General features: G+C 44.9%; 1 protein-coding gene across 1 annotated transcript in view; it reads left to right on the plus strand.

Annotated features, from left to right (window-relative positions):
• Nucleotides 1–19,504, plus strand: part of CACNA2D4 (calcium channel, voltage-dependent, alpha 2/delta subunit 4) — a 55,702-nt gene that overhangs the window by 1,402 nt on the left and 34,796 nt on the right. The window contains exons 2-8 of the mRNA XM_010015046.1: nt 3,796–3,877; nt 11,174–11,290; nt 12,773–12,832; nt 14,414–14,576; nt 16,769–16,900; nt 17,885–17,945; nt 18,549–18,699. Of these exons, the coding sequence (XP_010013348.1) occupies nt 3,796–3,877; nt 11,174–11,290; nt 12,773–12,832; nt 14,414–14,576; nt 16,769–16,900; nt 17,885–17,945; nt 18,549–18,699 (766 nt within the window). The remainder of the gene's footprint in view (nt 1–3,795; nt 3,878–11,173; nt 11,291–12,772; nt 12,833–14,413; nt 14,577–16,768; nt 16,901–17,884; nt 17,946–18,548; nt 18,700–19,504) is intronic.

Genomic DNA, 19,504 nt, shown 5'->3' on the forward strand with positions numbered 1-19,504 from the left:
AGTTTCAGGAGGAGATATGTCTGATAAACCAACCAAAGTCAGCTCAAGCCCTTTCCTGAGATTGAGGAAAATATTATATAATCGAAAATTGCCTGTAAGATCCTTTGCAGATGTGCTCACCAACACAGCCCAGGCTATTACCAAGAGTTGCTCTGACTTTATCCAGTCAGGGTCTCAGGAAACTTTGCCGCCAATTTTATTCTTGGCCGCACTTTCAAGCCCTTCCTCAGCAAAGTGCTTCTGACTTGGGTCTCACAAAAATGACATAGAGGTTACATAGAATAAAATCCAAGTTCTAATAGTTCTAAACCATTCAAAATAAAAACCAGCTTTCCACGCCCTGGGTAAATACTGCATGGAAATACCTTTTGGCCTTGAAATCTGCGGCATTAAGAAGCCAGACATCCTTTCTGCTGTTTTTGCTGCTGAATACAAGTGCAGGTATTACAGGCAGGCAATCTCTGACCAAATCCTTTTCTGATGTGCTTGGTTATACTGTGATAGCCCTTTACTACTGAGAAAAGAGTTACATTACTTTGCAGAATTTGGAACGTATTCATGTACAAGAATGAAGAGTAAACAATAGAAAAAGAGCTTTTCTCCCGTGGTACTGAAATCAGACCAACAGCTGAATTTATCCCTGGTGTTTGAAATCCACTCCTGAATTCAACTAAAACACAGAAGCTGCTCTTTTCAAATTAAATTTCTGTAGAAGAACACATTGGCCAGAGGACCAAAGGGAGTAAATCAGCAGAAAATGGACCTGCTCCATAGATTACACAGGGACATTTTGGGGACACAAACCCAAGGACTTTTAAACAGCATCTGGGTTCAATCACAGCTTAGTGACATAAGGCTAAGTCAGCCTATGCTGCTCCCCAAGTCATGTGTGGCTTTGTTGCACTATGTTCTGTTCATCGTCAACTTATTCACATCTTTGCAAAGCACACTCAGATTTAAAGCCAGGGTGCAAAAATCTGCTCAGTCAATTACTAGCAATGCTTCTGGGGTGTAAGTTCAGCACAGAAACCACCTCCTCTTTCCTCCTGGCCACTGCTCTGCTCAAGAGCTAGCCATGGCATGTGGAGGAGTGCTCACAGCTGTGAGGACGGTGAGGATTTGCGGCTCTCTGCTCAGTCTTTGCTTCTTAGGGTACCAATAGACATCAGGAAATGCTGGTGGGAGAGGTGAAGATCAGTCTGGTATGGCCTCTTTACATTGCCCCTGCCACCTCTATACACCTCCTCCTGAGTTCACAGAGCTAGAAGCCTAAGACAAAATTTCTATGCAACCTGATGAATTTTAGACTGACCTTTCCTCTAACTTGTTTATGAAAAAGATAAGGAAACCTATTTAAATTCAGCAGGCAGCCCTTAATTTTCCAGTACTTTAAGGTTGCTCCCTTCCCTGGCAAATAACTGTCTTTTAAATGTGTAAATGCCAGCATATTTCCACCTCTGCATTTGCCTCCTTTTCAACTTGTGTAAAATGCCACTATATATATTTTAATTACCCACTCTTCAGCCTTGTCACAGAGGGCTCTAGGACCTTTGTGCCCTCCCATTCCTCTGTGATACTTAACTTTCCAACCAGCCCTCCAAAGCTGCTGGTCTCTGGCCCTCTCTCCGCTAGAAATGCTCTCAAGGGCTAGAAAACAACCTTCCCTCATCCTATTTTTATGAAAGCAGAGAACCCCAAGTCATGATGGACTTAAGGACTGCACAAATGAGCAGATCCATGAGCAGCAGGGCTGGAATCTTCTATGAAACTCTGTGTGTGGCTGGCTTCTCTACTGACTGTTGCTAAGCTCACATTGTGGGCCTCTTACCTCAGCAATGGCATCTTTCTGCTATTTACATATACATATATATCTCACAGACTCTTCCACCCCAATGGGTTGAAAAATTATGGAAGTCAGAAGGAACAGGGGCACATGCATGGCCACAGACATGACACAAACCAGAAAGGCCAGGATCACATGCACCTGATTTCTGGGGGAGGAAAATAGGGTAAAGACAAACCTCCCTGCTAAAATTACTATCCCATGCTTCATGTCTAGGTTCTCTTCTTCTACGATAAAAGGTGAGGAGACTGAAGAATATTAGTCAAAATCAGCACATCTCGTACATAAAGGCTATAAAACCACCAGCAGCAGATGGGCATTGAGTTAAATGGTTATTCAGAGATCCTTATACCTCAGGGAATCTGTTAGTTACTACAACAAGCAGGAAAGTATCCCATAAGGTCCCTGTTATAGTTTCCTCTTTCATTCTAGGCTTGTTAGAATAACTCTGATATGGGCCAATAAATCCTGCTTTCCTAGCAAATACCCATATTCTTTTGTATTTAAGAATGAAATGAAGAGATAAAAGCTCTGGCTGTCCAAATAAGACGCAGAGTACAATGACAAAAAAAAAAAAGGGGGGGGGGAGATGAAGAAGCCTTGTTCTTATTGACTTCAGCTGCTGCTAGATCATGCTCAGTGGTTAAAAAGGAACACCTCATTGCTAATTAAGGAGTGATTAAGAAAGATACTCACCCTCTCATTATACTCCTTTTATAGGCAGCAGAGAGAGGTGCAGTTCAGGGCAGAAGCTTTAAGTATGCTTTGAATCATCCCTATAGCTGCCTGCCACTCTCTCTGTTTGCAAGAGGGGAGTTTCAACAGGCTTTCCTGGGCTGAAGTTAGCTGTTGTGATTGTTCCACCACTGCTGTGCTGGCTTTACTCCAGAGTTCATCTCTACGTTGGTGGTTTATTCTGCTATGGAAGTGGTACAATGCACTGAGAAATTAGACCCTGATGTTAAAGTCTGCTTAGGACTGGAAGAAACCTTATGGAAGCTGTAGGTAAGACTCTGCAACCCATAAAAAAGTAGGGTGTTCTGGTAAGCGGAGGCAGCTATTTATTCCATTAAACAAATCTCTCCTAAGTGAATCCTTGTTGAAGGAACTGCATGTATGTGGAACTGCTTAATGCGAATCATGTAACAGATTTCTGATGAAGTGCTCTGTCAATAATGAGAGCCATCTATTTTGATTTGGATGGCTTGGTGTTCAGGCTGCTCTTCGACATCCTTATGTTCTCCATGTGGTATTGCTGTTATCAATTATTTACAGGATGGCACAAATGCAAGTAGTGGTTTACAGTGATGAGGTGTGTAATCTACTTTGGCGTTATCAATCTGTAGTATCTCCACTGAGAGCAGTGAATTAGTCTGGCTTGTTAGTCTCTGTACCACACAGCTCTAGGAACTGAATCCAAGGGGTGAATCTTGACAACTTCTTTCAGATCTGGCACTTATTTCTCTTCAGCAGCCTTGACATTAGGTGTCTAGCCCTTCACCCCAGGCTCTGTCTGCAATCAGTGAAGACAAATAGGTGTCTGCAGAGAGCTGCTTATTTCACCTTGCTAACAACAGAGGAAACCAGCTGATATTGAAGACCAAATGTAGAACTTTTGTACTTCTAAAGTTATGTGAGACAAATTCACTAAGTCAAAATTTGGTGACTATTATTTGACTTAGCTAAAATAGTGACCGAGATCAGCAGAACTTGGTGTTTCTCCTCATTGACCAATGTCCCAGGCAGAATGTCCAAAAGCAGTGCTTGCTGCCTGCCATACCGCTTGTCTGGCTAGGAATATAAGGAGAAAGCTTTGTTGTTGTCACTGTAGTGGCTTAGAGAAATAAGGGGGGGGGATTCATACTTGGGAAAATTGAGTTTTCCCTGTCTGAAAAAGCAAGCAGTTTTGCTGAATTTTATTAACACTGGTTTTCCCTTTTTTCTCTTTTTAGGGTGAAGTCTTGGGCAGATGCCTTCGGTGGGGAGCTGTACTCCATCGTGACTAAGTATTCAGGCTCTCTCCTGTTGCAGAAGGTAGGCAAAAAGCTGTGAGGGTTCCCTTGGCTTTGCACTGTCTCCCCCTGTAGCCCTTCAAGCTTTCCTTTGTGATGGAAGAAAGCAAACCACAGAGGTCTCCAGCTAACTCTCAAAACCATGTAGGTTCATATCCTTAAGCAGAGAATGGTGCCCTGTGGCCATTCTCCATGAACTGGAGGGGGGAATTCATCTAATGCCTTTCCTGCTTTCATTAGCCATGGTTGAATGCCACTTTAATAGTTCCATTTTAAAAAAGTACTTTTGAATAGTACTAATTGTGTTTCCCCTCTGATCACTGTATGCCCTTTCATACTGACCCTTTGCTCCTCCTTTCCTAAGTGTCTATCAGTCTCTCTCCTCATAACTCATATGTTCGTAGTCATCCCATTGTCCCATCCTGCAGCTCTCCAGCTGGCACTCTTGTTTGTTTCTGCTTTCTTCATCTGTCTTCCACCAGTCACTCATCAATTCTTTGAATTGTACCCTTGAAATTCTGCTTTGGACAAGGTTCCTGAGGCAGCTGCCCTGGAAGCCATGATCTTCCAGAGGTGCAGAGCTCTGCTTGGCTTGGTCACCAAACAGCAGACACTGTTGCACTAAACTCTCTACCAGCATTAACGGGTGTAGCTCCAGCAGTTTTAATAAAGGTCGCATTTGCCGATGTAGGGAAGTTGCCCTGTTGCCTTGATTCCTGAAATCAGAGGTGAATGGCTGCTCCTCTTCTAGGCTTAGTAAACTCTGCACTGTGGCAGCAGGGCTGTATGGATCAACAGGTCCCAAGTGCTGCACAGGGAGCCTGGTGGTGCTGAGTGCATCTGGAGGGATGCAGTCCCCTCTCCACCTTATGGGGTTGTCCAGTTCCCTTTTTTTGCTCTTCCTCTGATTCTTCTCTTCAATAGAAACTGTGCATTGCCTCTTAGACTTTCTAGGTGTCTGATTTCTGTCCTCGTATTAGTAATAACACCCATATCCCAGTGCAAAAAGAAGAATCTGGATATCATTTGCCTTGCCTTGCTGCTGAGCCCTCTCACTTTCTATCTGGAGAAAGGGAGTATCACCTTTGGTAGGCTTGGCCAAGAAAGGCCGTCACTGGTCGCCGCAAAGGTCCATGCTGATCATCAGCTCTTTTTACAAGGAATGTGCCACTGTGAAGTAAAAATCTAAGAGCACTAATAGAGGTACTTCATGCACTAATTGTGAGGCAGCTGTGGTGGGTATAGATGCAGGCAAAAGTTTAGCTTTTAGCAGTTTTGATACTTCTGCATTGCCTATTCTTCCATGGGGTCTGCAAATGATAGTTGCCAGAGGCAAAGGCACATGCTGAGATGTCTCTGGTATGTGCCAGAGTTCCAGATTGGGTTTATTTGGTAGACTGGTATCTCTGCCTGGTGCTGTACAGGTGTGCTTCTGCACAGCCAACTTGCACCGCTTCTGTGGCTATTTCTACTAACAGATTAAGGGAGTTGATGTTCCTTAAGGCCCAAAGGTCAGTGGGACCAAGAAAAACAGGGTTTAGCTTGAAAACACCAGTGTTGTGAAAGTTAACAATGGAGGCCAAGAATGGCAGATGTGGTACTGAGATGGGTGTTAAGGCAGCTATGCTGCTGACCCTTTGGAGATGTTGCACCCAATCATTTCTCCTCCCTCTGTCCACATTGTCTTGTCTCTCAAGATCTTGGTCTTTTTGGGATATGGGTTATAAGAGACCTGTAGATGCTGGTATAATACCACTGAAAATAACAGTCACGGCAACCAGGTCTTGAACAAAAGTTCTCAACTTTATCAGCTTTTGGTGAAATTCAGTGGAAGCAAAGAAAATAATTTCTGATGAAAAAGAAGCCTGAATGTAACCAAATCCAATTTAGCATTCATGTCAAGGGCAGTCAAGGCCAGAGCTATATTTCCCTGGTGGCCTGACAGCCTTATAAAGCAATTGCACTTGCTTGCCTCAGTCCTTGTCCATGTGGGTTTTTTTTTTTCTTGGAGAGGGGAAGGTGTCTCATTTGCTCTTGCATGTACCGGGGCCTGGATGCAGCACAGACTGATTCTGCTTTGCACAGCCTCTGGATGCCCCTGCATGGAACACTGTCGCCCATGATTCAGAAGGGAAGTGTCCCTCAGTGAGCCACTGTCACCACTTCCAGCAGGGGGGTACAGATGAACTTGGCTCAGCCTTGCTCTGTTAACGCTCCAGTGAAGAGGCATCTCCCAAATGCACATCCTGTCCTGCTGTTGTGGTTTAAACTTAGGCAGCAATTAAGTACCACACTGCTTGCTTGCTCCTCCCCTTCCCTACCCAGGGTGGCATGGGAAGGAAAATCAGAAGAATGGAGAACATGTGGGTTGAGAGAAGAATAATTAAAATAAAGTGTAATATAATAATAATTAAAAGGGAGATAACAAGATATAAAACAAAAACAAAAAAAAATGGAAAACAAAAAAAATACATAAACACAAGTGATGCACAACACAATTGCTCACCACCTGCTGACTGATAGCCAGCCCAACCCCAGAAGTGATTAGCCCCTCCTAGACAAGTGCCCCTAGTTTCTATACTGGTCATGACGTGCTGTGGTATGGAATACCCCTTTGGCTAGTTTGGGGCGGGTGTCCTGTCTCTGCTTCCTCCTGCCTTCTTGTGCTCCTCCTCACTGGCAGAACATGAGACTGAAAAGTCTTTGATAAAGGTAAATATTACATAGCAACAACTAATTGATGTGTTATCAGTGTTGTTCTCAGACTAAAGCCAAAACCTAGCACTGCACCAGCTATTAGGAAGAAAATTAATTATCCAAGGCAAAACCAGGTCACCTGCCCTAACCGAAGTAGTTTAAACAGCTCAGGATTGTCTTTCAACCTTCAAGTCCCTCTTCTTGAGCTCTTTCATTTCCCTTTATTTCCCCAGGCCTAGGAAAATGGTCCCAGGGATGTTCCCTTATTTCCCTGGGACTAGGGAAATAGGAGAGGACCAGCCAGCACATACTACTTCAGTCCTTCTCTCAGCCTCTGATTCTTCAGCAACCCTTGGGTTCAACACCTACTCACAAATCAGTGTCTTAAAACCGACCATCCTGGAGGGCTCTCTCTGCATCCCTGACACCTACAGTGCTGCAGAAGGATGGTTTTCAGGAGGATGCAGACAGGTTTTTTATTAATAGGCAAAATTTTCATGCCCCATGAAATGCACCTTGGCAGACCCCAAGTAGCTTTATGTCAATCACCACAGTGGTGCAGACTGCAGGCCTGGGGAGCCAAATGCATTGAAGTCTGGAAATCCAAACGTGTTCTCCAGGCACCTTCCTCTTTTTGGGCCATTACTTCTCGCATTAAATATTTCTCTGAGTATGTGAGTATGCACAGATCAGCAGAGGAGCGAGGGGCAACAGTGTAGAGGCCCAGATGTTTCTTTCCTGCTTGTTAAGTCAATGGCCATTTTGCCTTTGCAGAAATACAAACTGAAAGATAACAGCACCTTCCATATTTTATTTCATGCTCCCTTGTGCCTAATAGGCTCAAAGTAACTAGCTTATTGTTGCTTTGAGAGCCATAATTTTTCAGTTACTGAATGTTTTGAATGTAGACCTTCTCTTTAATATTTAGCATAAACTTCCTTTTGTGGCTTTGAGCTTGTTTGGTTTTCTTTAGGGTTTTTTGTTCATTTTGCCCAGAAGAATTCTAACATCACATTGCAAATCCAGTCAGTCAGTTTCTTGTCAGGTTTTACTGTTCAGTAGACATCTCTTGAATTGACAAAGGCAGGTTCTCATCCTGGATCAGAGGGCTTTGAGAAAGCCTCCTAGGTGTTTCTCTATCCCAAGCAGTCAGCATATCATCAAATTAGACCTCATCAAGGTAGCAGAAGCCGAAGAGTGATTTTGGTTTGATGGCTGAAGCATTCATTGTATTCCCTTGACTATTATGCAGCCGAAGTTAAAATAATTAGGAGAGGGACTTTTTAAAAGGGCATGCAGTGACAGTACAAGAGGGAATGGCTTTAAACTGAAAGAGGGTAAATTTAGATTAGATATCAGGAATAAATTCTTTGTTATGAAGACACTTCAATTCCCTGGTAATGTTCAAGGCCAGATTGGATGGGGCTTTGAGCAGCCTGGTCTAGTGGAAGATGTCCCTGCCCATGGCAGGAGTTGGAACTGGATGAGCTTTAAGGTCCCTTCCAACCCTAATCATTCTATGATTCTGTGATAAGCTTGTATGCTTAAACCTGGCTCAGAGATGATGGATCTGTATTAAAATGCTGTCCGGAGTCTAGGACAGCTGAGAGCAATACAGCTGGAATAAAGAGGCAATGGGAAAGGCTGAGTAGAGGGAGGGCAGTAGCATCTCCCAGAGCTATGGAACAGAAAACTGGAACCTGCGTTTTATTAGGTCTGTTTGCCACAGTTGCTGCAGCAACCACAGGCCTGGGGCCACCAATGGCAGCCATGCCAGGAAGATACCGCAGTGGTTCTGGGCTTCTCAGGGCCTGCCTCCAAGTGGCAGGAACGCCATCAGCTTCAGCAGACCAGCAGACCCCAATCTTCAGTTTTTCATCTACTATGTAAATGATACATTCTAAGTGTTTTCTGAGAATTGCCTCCTGCTTCCTTCTAGAGCTGAGGTGCTGACTCCCTTCCCTGGTGGATAGGGCTGAGAAAGGACAACAGGGCTTGGCTGTTGGCTCCAGCTACGTAGTTACTAGAAAGCATGACAAATAACTGCATGGTGAAGAATAGAAGTTAAAGAAGTTCAGTCAAGACATTTTCCTGGGTGAAGATGAAAGGAATGTCTTTCACACTCTTAATATAGTTTCACTAGCAGTGAGTAATGCAACACTGTGTACTCCAATGGACTCAATTTCATGGAGGTGGGAACAAGAAAATATATTTGGTGATATATCTCTGTTCACAGATAAAACTTAGAATATTGGGTCCTGGATATTCCAATTTTAAGTCACCACCCCCATCACTGCAGAAGGAGAATCTTAATGAATTGCTCCTGCTATTTTAAGGGAATACTAATTACTAGATGAATATGAAAAGATTTTCTGTTAGATCAGAACTTTTTGGCCCCTTTTCAACACCAGATCCTTTCAGCCAGTCCTCCCTAGTCTGTAGCTGATTTCTGTTCTGTAAATTATAATGATCTGATAACCTGAACCCTAAACTTACTCTATGCAGGTTAATCTTGGTTGGCCATAAGCGCCTATGTTGACATATGCTGCATACTTTCAGACATGGTGTCTGGTAACAGTATTGAAATCACAGGTATTACTTCATTGCTTACCTTTAGGAAGTCGGAGTGAATATTCATTAGTAGCAGGAGATTTTAGTGGCAGGAATACAGATAGAAAATGGTTTGCTGGATTGTTTGTAGGGGGGAAAAAAGCTCAGGTATATTCCTTGCAGCCAACTGAAACTTTGCAGAAAGTTTTTTGGTTGTTCTTACTGCCTTCCCGTTTCTGGCTAGTTCCCAAGGCTGAGACATGTGTACAGTATTAGCAGACTGCTCATGATTGCTCATGATTACTTTTACCTTATTAACATCTACTTTTCAATGTGTCAAAAGCACATTAAACAATAACTGAGAGGTAAAAAGCCCCATTCTTTTTAATTCAAGATATGACTCCAGGTAACCGACAGCAGGTCACTTTGTAAAGTGCGTGTTTGCCCGTGCTGGTTTGGTCCCCCCCTTTACTAGCTTTCCCAGGAGAGATTACCCTCCTCCCCCCGAGGAGGGCCGGATTAAAGCCTAGCCTGGCAGAGATCCCTTCCCTTACAATGAAACCATGACACAGAGCTAAATGGGACAGGCACCAGCTGGGTTGTGTCCTGCGTTCTTGTCAGCAGTCAGGGACCTCTGTCGGGGGGGTTGTTGTTGCACATCCCTCTTTCAGCAATGGTTATGCTAACCTTTGTGTTCAACCCTACCTCTTCCCCTGCCAGTCCTGGCTACCCAGCCACAGCAGAGGGGATGCAAGGCCTGGCATATTTAATCCAGTAAAACCCTTGCTGTTAATCACGCCAGACAGAGCAAGCAGCCTCCCCGCCATGCCTGCTGCAGGCTGGATGCTGCTGCTATTTCTGTCTGATGTCCTCAGACTGCCCCATCCTCAAGGCATTTCTTACTCCGCCTGTGTTCAGCTGCCCTCCCAGATGGTCAGTGAGCTTCTTGAACAAAAGGAGCTCTACTCAGTCACCCTGAACACATGCAAAGTTGTCACCAGCCCTTTTCTTCTATGATGAAATGATGATGAGGGACCAGGGAAATTCAGTCTCTGTTGCCTTCATGCTTCCACATTTCTGGGGAGAGAAAGCTCTGTCTTTTCTGCAATAAGTTAAACATATTGTGTCCTTTTGCAGGTTTTTTTTTTACTCTTCCTTTCTGCCTATCTCTGTCAGGCTTGGGATATTTTGAAAAAGGGAAATAAAGGCCATTGTATCCAGTCTTGAAAGGGCAGATTTAGGGAGGCAGTTTGGGAGTACTCTCGGGTTTTTAATGCCTAGATTCTATGAAACATGGTCAGAAGAAACGGGTTATCTCTAAAGCTGTCATACCCAGATCCTCTTTATTAGAGCATCTCTCCCAGTGGAGGCAGCAGTAAATAGTTACACTTGTAATTCCTAGTTTCTGGGAATTACCTCTGTGGTGCTCTTGGCTCAAAGTGTGTCATGCATGCTGAATAAGTATCATCATAACTGTCTCACTGACCTTTCCTTGTCAGTTTCCCACCTAAGCACTGAGGACACCCTTCCTGCTGCAGACATGATAAGTTACCCTGCAGATAGGATGGCACTGTGGGAGGACAGGGCATTACACTAGCATAACATCTCTCCCACTACTGACCCAGAGCACATATGATGTAGGAGGCAATATAATGACAGCATACGGTTCCTTGCCCTTCTGTCTGCCTTAAGTAAATTCCAGGTATGGGACACATACAATGTTGTTATGGATGTAAGCACAATGTGTATTTTAGGTTTTCAAAAGCCTTTTTGGCTTCTCTCTCATTTGTAGGCACTAATAGCTTCAGGTGCACTGCTGTTTTCAACAGTTACAAGCTCACAATTGGATCAATTGCTTTTACTTAATCAAAATGCTTTGTGTTATGGCCAGTGATCTGCACACACCCTGAAAGGGGAAGAACTGCAAAGATGGTGGAAGGTGATAAATCAGACCAGTTCTTTCAACACATCTTTCTTCACCAAAGACAATAATACCCAGCTAACAATAATAGATTCATCCGTCTCCATATGAGCCTCCTCTCAGCAGGATTTTCTTCTTTCCCTTGGGTAGAAGTACAAAGATGTGGAGCCAACACTGAAGATCAAAGAGGTGGATGGCTTGGAGCTGGTGAAGAAGTTCTCAGAGCAGATGGAAAGCATGCTCCGCAGGAAGGTCGAAGCTGTTGAGGTATGACCACCAGGGCTAGAGAAAGGAAATCCTCTCCTGTCAGCCCCAGAGCAGTAGACACAAGGCTTCCTGCCTGCACCAGGAGCATGTGGGCACAGAGGTTGCATGAGGACTTCCTTGCCTAACAAAATGCCTGCTGGTGCAGCTGGCTGCTCGCTCTGAGCTTTAAGTAGACACTGGTGGGAGGATGTGGGCGTTCAGACAAGGGAATGCTGGCTTCTCCCTCAGCCCAAAGTAGGAAATGAGATACAAACAAAGTCTAGGAACAAATATGAGGGAATGAATACTCTTTCAGGAGAAAAGAGCTGTTTAAAGAGGAAAGAAACACCTCTCACAAGAGAAAGTCCACCTTTGCATAAGGCACTCTGGCCATTGAAGACTGGTAGCTTGTTTCAGCTGTGTGTGTGGCTCAAGGGAAATTTCTGCAGCCCCTGAACAGAAGCTGCAAGTAAAGTGCTTGGATTTCCAGCTGTGTATATGGAGAAGTGTGGAGGAGGTGGCAAGAGGTCTCTAGCTGTTGCTGTGTTGGAGATCAGAGCAAGTCATCATTATGGCCCCTCTTACTTCTTGCATCTAAGGATCTCTCATATTCCCTTACACTTACCCACTATGAAAAGCATATTTCTGTAGTCACAGAGCCTTGACTGTTTAAGGTGTCTAATGTGGAAAACTCATCCAGAAACACATCATTTGAATCCCAAAGTGAAATGTGGGCATATTTAGACCCAGAGCTTTGGCCCATAACATTAAATTCATAGCCAGACTTTTCCAGTGTTTGCATTGCCTTATCCTTTGTGAAGGAGCAAAAAGTAGTTTTGCTGAGACTGTCGCTGATTGTGCAACTCTGAAAACATGTGTGCGTGTAGCTGGATTCCTTCCCAGTCTGTACCAATTGAGAATTAGTGCCCTGAAGCATCACAATGGAGAATATTAGTTGATTATTTTTGCCTTCCATAAATGGCCACATTATTGCTGAGCCCTACATGAATTCAAGTCATGGTCTTTGTCTCAGTAACAATACCAGACTGAGACTCCCACAAGGCCTTTTCTTCTGACAAGATACTGACATCAGGCTGGGTCTGCCATGCTTTTCCCATGGCTTTTTGGAAGGGTTTGTGGAAAATGAAATTATATCTCTGGCTGCTCTTTCTCTAAATCAACATGTTTCTGTTTGTATATGTCCTGTGATATCTAAGACTGCTCAGGGGTTTAGTGGGGACTCTGGAGTAAGTAGGTGTGAATATACTTTGCAATAAATAGCTGTGAATATACCTTCCAAGCTGTAAAGTTGCAGCACAGAATGACAGGTCAGCAGAAAAGGAGGGTAAGAGGGAAGTTTATAGCCCCATGACTTTGTGTTGCGGTAAAGGAGGCAGTCGTGTGTCTTTTCGCTACCTGCGTGAATGGCTGATACAGCTGGAAGAGCTTCTGGAGGGCTTTTTACAGCACTCCCTCATCTTGCTTTCCATGTGCTTGCATTAGAGGTTGGTGGAAGCAGCAGAAGATGCAGATCTGAACCATGAGTACAACTCCTCACTGGAGGTAAGTTTATGCCGGTCAGTTACCAAATATGACACGCATCCTCAGAGAGACTAGCCAAAAGGCAGACCTAGCTGCTCCAGCCACCTCAGGTTCCTGGTCAAGTTAGGAGTTTCCTTGTCTTCAGGACACTCAGCTTGTCTAGAAACTAGTGTAAGAGACTCCCTTGGCAGATCCCAAACCTAGTAACACCAAGAAGATTAGTCCCTTTGGCTCTGGGAGGGAAAGGATTTGTGAAGACACTAGGTTGTGTGATGTTATTGGCATTACACTTCTGCACACCAACGTTGTCACTATGTGACGTGTTGTTGCAAATTAGTTGGAGCTTTGTGGGTTATTTGACTGGAAAATGAACTAAAAATTGAGTGTGTATGAGTGATGAGGTGGATGCTGTTACAAATACCCACAGCAAACTGTTAATCCCAATGAGCTGAGTTTCTCACTATCTTTCACAACAGCTCCCATCATCTTTTCTCTACCCTGCAGACACCCACTTCACAGGACTTCCCGTTAAGTGAAAGCTTGGTGTTGTCCAAGCTGTTTGGTTAATTGGCTTTTTGTTAATAACTGTTGTAGCCACACTATGGGATTATTGCTGGTGAAGGGAACTGGAATGAAAACTCTGATGAAGAATGTCCACTGTTCTCAGTACAAGCACAGAGTGATTAGTAGAAGTACAGGCTACCCTTGCAAGTACACCTCTCCATGTTGGGAAAGGGTGGGAGTGAAAATGCTTCTTGAAATCAAGCTAGCTACCATTTTCACCTCCTTATTTAAGAATCCCAGTACAGTCATGCTAGTTGGGTTAACTGCATTCACAGTAAGGGTCATGGGTGAGTTGAAGTACTTGACTGTATTGGCACACATCACTCACACCCCCTGAGTGCTGTTAGTGCTTGAATATAAAGCCCTAAATAACCCCTGCCCTCAGATAAAGTCAACAAAAACATCTTAATAACATCTATTATCCAAGGGTGAAAAGTGTCCTGAAGATACTAAAATGGCTATAGATGCTAAATCACCAGTGGCTTCACAGGGGAAAACTGCATTATCTGTGAGCACCTTCTGCTCTATCCTTTGCTCTTCATGAGTGCCTGCTGCTTGGAGTGACAGAGGGGATAATCCTGGATGGATGTACATCAGGAGTCCATTCTAGTAAATGACAGCTGTAGAGACAGGGCAAGTAAGGTCTGAATTGGTATGCCCTGTAGCAAATCTGGGAGGCAGACCCAGTGAGACACTCCACCTCTCTGGCTAGTCACTTAAATACATCTGAGGGACCACAGGAGTTCACCGCTCTGGCCCTTTGCTCTCAGGTGGCTCTTCTGCTGCTGGTTATGACCATGCTTTCAGTCATGTGGGCATCTGACAATGAGAAACTGGTCAGAAACCGTTGTTTGGGCAGCTTGACAATTTTCAGTTGGTAATAGCTGTTGTTTGCTGCCCATCTTGATCCTATTTGAAGCCCAAATTCTCCAGGTGTCCTTTATGTTTTAGAGGGTTTGGGTTTTTCAGGCAGTACAGGTAATAGTCTGTCTTATTCTCTCTTGTTGCTTTTCTCTTTTCCATTGTCCTCATCAACAGTTTGATTACTACAACTCTCTCCTAATTAATGATAAGGATGAAAATGATAATTATGTGGAGCTTGGAGATGAATTCATTTTGGAGCCAAATGAGCATTTCAATAACCTGCTGGTGAACACAACGTACAGTGACATCCAGCTCCCCACCAACGTCTACAACAAAGGTAATGGCCTCTACTTTCTCACTACTACTAGGTTGCTGTGGAAACAACCAGTCATAATACTGAAGGAAAAGATGGGAATAGAAAAAAAACCCCACAACTGACAGAAAAGAAAACAGGGCTGGAAAGATACTGTCCCAAGGCATGGCTATGTCTGTGCTGTGGTCTGTCACTGTGATACAGCTTAGGTATAATCTGCTCTTGAAAGACCTCTAATGATGGACAGTCCTCCATCTTAGGCAAGCAGTATAGTCTCCTAGGGTTCATCTAGCCAACCAAAGATGCTGTGAAACACAGTGATGTGAATTTATTGGCAATTGTCACTCTGTACAAAGAGTCAGATCTATCAAGGTCTTCAGGTGTTGAGGATGTCATTGATTTCAGCTGAGAATTTAGACCTCAAGTACGTTTGTGTTATGAGTCATTAACATCTCACAGGGACACTTTTAATGCCGAATGAGCATATCTGTAGGGACTGGGGGTAGAATCATAGAATCACAGAATGGTTTGGGTTGGAAGGGACCTTAAAGACCATCTAGTTCTAACCCTCTTGCCATGGGCAGGGTAATTAATGACTGCTAGCGGGACATGACTATTCTGGGCTATTCTCCATTCTTAGCAAGCCTTTGGCTCTTTGGCAGCTGCAGAAGCACAAAGAGGTACCAAGGCTCACATGGCTTCATCTGTGCCCAGACTCTTCCCCTGCACATCCACCGCTCTGGCTACACACCAGAACCTGCTCCATCTCCATGCTGGTCAGCACACTGCCGAATATGCGAGATGAGATACCAGTTGCGACTGTTCTAAGTTTACTGCTCCTTTTGGCCACCATTCAAAGCTGCCTGAACAGGCTCCCTCCCTGCCTCCCCACCAGCTCTTCCCCTTGCATACATTTTAGCAAAAGTGCCATTACTTCTCTCATAGATGGAGCTCGTTTACAATCTTCAGGACCAGACAGGGCAGGCACTGGTGACTGTGCTCACAACTGCTACATTATTTAGAGGGACAATAGAGGGAGTTCTATTTCTCCCATGATTTTCAATCAGTTCCATCTGGTCTGACAGCTGCAGACACTAAAATCTTGCTCACAATAGAGCCAACAGCAGAGCTGGCTGTGGGCAGTTACAGCAGAGCTACACAAAGAGGGCTGATGCCTAGAGCAGCATATGGGAAAAGATGGCCAAATGGATGCTGTCAGAGACAGCAGAGGGGCACTGCCCAACTGGCCTCTACAGCTTGATACAAACCATCCAGCTGCTATGACTGGAGAATGAGTAGGAGATGGAGGAGGAGGAGGGACACTTCCATGCCCAGGGCTCATGCCAGGACCAGTGCTTGGCAGTACTTGCTCCCTCTCTTGCAAACTGCCGCAAGCCTGGCTCTCCACAGCTCTTCTGGCTCCCTTCATGCATAAGTTACTTTGGCCTCATCCCTGGGGGAGTCACAGTTCAATTTTTCCCCTATTTTGACCAAAACTGCCTTTAGTATAGTGACTAAGCAGGAAGTGCTAGGTCAAAGCCCCATATCCCTTTCAACATTAATACATTTAATCCTACAATGACTAGTCTCATAATTCCCTGTTTCTATTGCTGCTGCTGTGTTTGGTCTCCTGAGGCAATGAGTCAACACAGACACCAAATATATATTGCCTCTTATGAATTCTTGCAAGCGTGCAACTTTGTATTGATTCTGATGAGATCAGGGGCAAGAGAGGACAGCTCAGGCTTTGTAAAAGAAAGGGTAGGAAAAGAAAGAATTGTTGGGGAAAAGAGGAGAGATAAATGGCATAAAATCCTAGAGCTCCTCTGTTTTAGGTAATTATAACTAACATAAATTTAAACACTCTTGAGTCCTGCCTATGTGGTGTGGCCAGTTGTACTCAGCACAGTGCTGGTTTTCTGGGTCTCCTGGAGCCCTCTTCCAAGCAGACGTAATGCCCAAGGGCAGACAAGGCTGGAAAAAGAAATGGGGATAACACCGCATGACCAAGCTGAGATGACCTGTAGTGGCCAGTGGTGACCTGGCCTCCAGGATTTACTCGAGTGATGCACCCAATAACCTGCTCAATGATAAAGCTTTGGACAAGGCTGCATTTCTCCTGGGGTTGCCTTTGTTCCCATCTCCCTCCATTGGAGGTGGAGGGTGACCTCGCCTCTTTTGCACTTTTGTCCCCATTTTCTATTCTTTCATCACAGACCCGGATATCCTGAATGGTGTTTACATGTCAGAAGCCCTGAATCCTATTTTTGTGGACAACTTTGAAAGGGATCCCACACTGACTTGGCAGTACTTTGGCAGCTCCACTGGATTCTTCAGGCTCTACCCAGGTAACAGAGCAGAGATCAGCTTCACTCTTTCAGTGCAATGTAATAGTCTTGCAGGACAGGGTCCGTGTCATGGAAGAGCTCAATCTGGGAAGGTTGAGGGCAGTGTGGCCCCATGAAGGGCAGGGTGCAGTGAGAAAAATACTCGGTGCATGGCACTGCTGCCACTTATCATGAAGGAATAGTGTTCATGACAGGCATAACCCCCTTTTTTCCCACGTGGACCAGCCCCCCAAGCATGTTGCTCTTGCAATCCCAGAGGAGTCTACTTACAGGTGCTCCAAAAAGCTCACAAAGCACCATGGCAGCACCCATCTCTTAGGTGGAGTGTGGGTGCTGCAGGAGGGCTCCCTGCTTCATGCTCCTCTGTTTTTTAAAGGCAGCCACAGCCCCTCTCCATCTCTGAGGCCACACGTGGCAGATGCAGCTGATCAGTCTGACTTGTTATCCACTCACAAGCTGAGAGCTGCATGTAAGGTCGTGGAGCAAGAGGGGAGGGCCTGTGTTTGGAGGAGCCCCCAGGATCCTCCACAGCTGTAGCCTGGTGGCCCCTTCATGTGGCTGCATGCTCTTGTTCTGTGACCTGTCATGTGTTGTGGAAGGGGAAGGTAAAGATGACTGTGAACAGAGCCTTTAGCAGGGAATCTGGGTCACATTCCTGTCTCCGTTGCTGCTTTTTTATGCTCTCAATCACTGCCGGGGAGAAAAAGATGTTGAGAACTACATCAAAGTGGCAAAAAGCTCAAAGTAAGTGCAACTGTTCCCCAGAATCTAACGTATTTATATAGATAACTAATAAAGAGTTTACTTAGGACTGCTGAAGACCAGGCAGCTCTGCTTGTATTTCTACAGAACAGCCACTGCTTTTGCTGGCCAGACTTGTGTGCCCCTGCAGGGTAGCTAGGTCTCAGCAGAAGTTCCCTGGGGAGCAGGGAGCAGATGCCTGCCTCGCTGTGTGTTGATTGCTCCTTTTGCTGCTCCCTTCAGGAATAAAGTGGTTACCAGATGAGAACGGAGTCATCTCCTTTGACTGCAGGAATCGTGGCTGGTAAGAGTTTTGGAGAGAGTTGGCCAAAGCACTTTTCAGTCTTCCTCTCTCTTTTCCAAGGTGACACCTTGGTGAGTTGCTGATCAGCAGCTACTATCCCATACTACTTCTGCAAGACATGAGGGGTACATAAACAAAGGCAGTAACAGGTTAGAAGCCCTACCACTTGACGATTCCAGCTTTCCTTATGTTATCTAACATGTGCCACATGAAAATCACCACTAGTTTGTCCTTCCTCTGTCCCATCCTCCTTATAATTCTGCAACTGGAGGGATGGGGCTGTTTAGACTCCAGAGTTGTGGGGTATTTACTCAGTCTATTCAGCATGGCTAAAGGAGGCTTTAGCAATTGTCACTCTCAGCTGTATCTGGACATATGTCTGCAGCAGGCCCAGCACTTGCCAATGTGGGAAGTGAGATGCTGGGGCTGGTGGGAGAGGCAGGTTGGCAGGAAGGGACCCATTGGATGCCCAGTCTGACCCTGCCAGACGGCTGTGTTTGTGGCACACGTTTTGTTGTTGTTACCATCATGAGACAGCAGCATGCCCAGCATTCCTCCTCCTTGTACGCTCGCCCTACTTCCTTGGATTCTTCTTTTATAAAGGTACATCCAAGCGGCCACCTCTCCCAAGGACATTGTCATCATTGTGGACGTCAGTGGGAGCATGAAGGGCCTGCGGATGACCATTGCCAAACACACCATTACCACCATTTTAGATACTCTGGGAGAAAATGACTTTGTCAACATCATTGCAGTAAGTATGTCCCATTTTCAGTGAGAAGTTGTCTTCCTTGTGCCTTATACCAGCTCTTCAGTCCCCTTAGCAAACTATAGGCACTACAGTGGTGTAACTACAACACTTAGTACCTATGTTGGATGGTGGATTAAAAGCAATTACCTTTGGGAAGCTGGCTTCTTGTGATCAGTGGGGTGGCTCCTAAGTCATCTCACCCCCCTCTATGGAGGATGTCAGCTGCATCTTTTTGCTTACTTAGGGATGTGAGTGCAACAGATAAAGTGGTATAGAAAGACACCAGAGCTAATAAATTCACCTAGCATAGCACAGTGTAATACTGTGTTAGGGTTCAGTCGCAGTATAATCCTCAGAATAATGTTTCCAGGCTAGAAAATTACCACCGTATACCTTTTTGTGAGCCAGCATCCTGCAAGGCTGCAATCGAGTCCAATTTGCACAGGTCTGCATGGAGTTTGGTCGGGTTGCTTCAGTGTTACTATCTCCCCTTTTAAGTCCTGGACAGGTTGAGGATCTACTGGTTACCCACAGAGAACCAGCACTACTGACCACAGAAAGCAAAGCTTTTCCATGATCCAGGCCAAGACCATGGGCTTTGATGCCAGGTTAAAGCCAAACAGCTGCCTGTCTCCTAATTTTAAAAGCTAATTCAAGCACAATCTCTTTCCCGGGGCTCCTTTCTATACAAGCTTGCCAGGGCACAGTCACTGAGATATAAAGTCTACTTTTTGCCAATAGCTTGTTATTGTGTAAGTTACTTAGAAACTCCAGTAAAGATCTGTCTTTATATGGCTGGATAGTTGGA

Source organism: Nestor notabilis, unplaced genomic scaffold, assembly GCF_000696875.1.
Source record: "Nestor notabilis isolate BGI_N333 unplaced genomic scaffold, ASM69687v1 scaffold1765, whole genome shotgun sequence".
NCBI lineage: Eukaryota > Metazoa > Chordata > Aves > Psittaciformes > Psittacidae > Nestor > Nestor notabilis.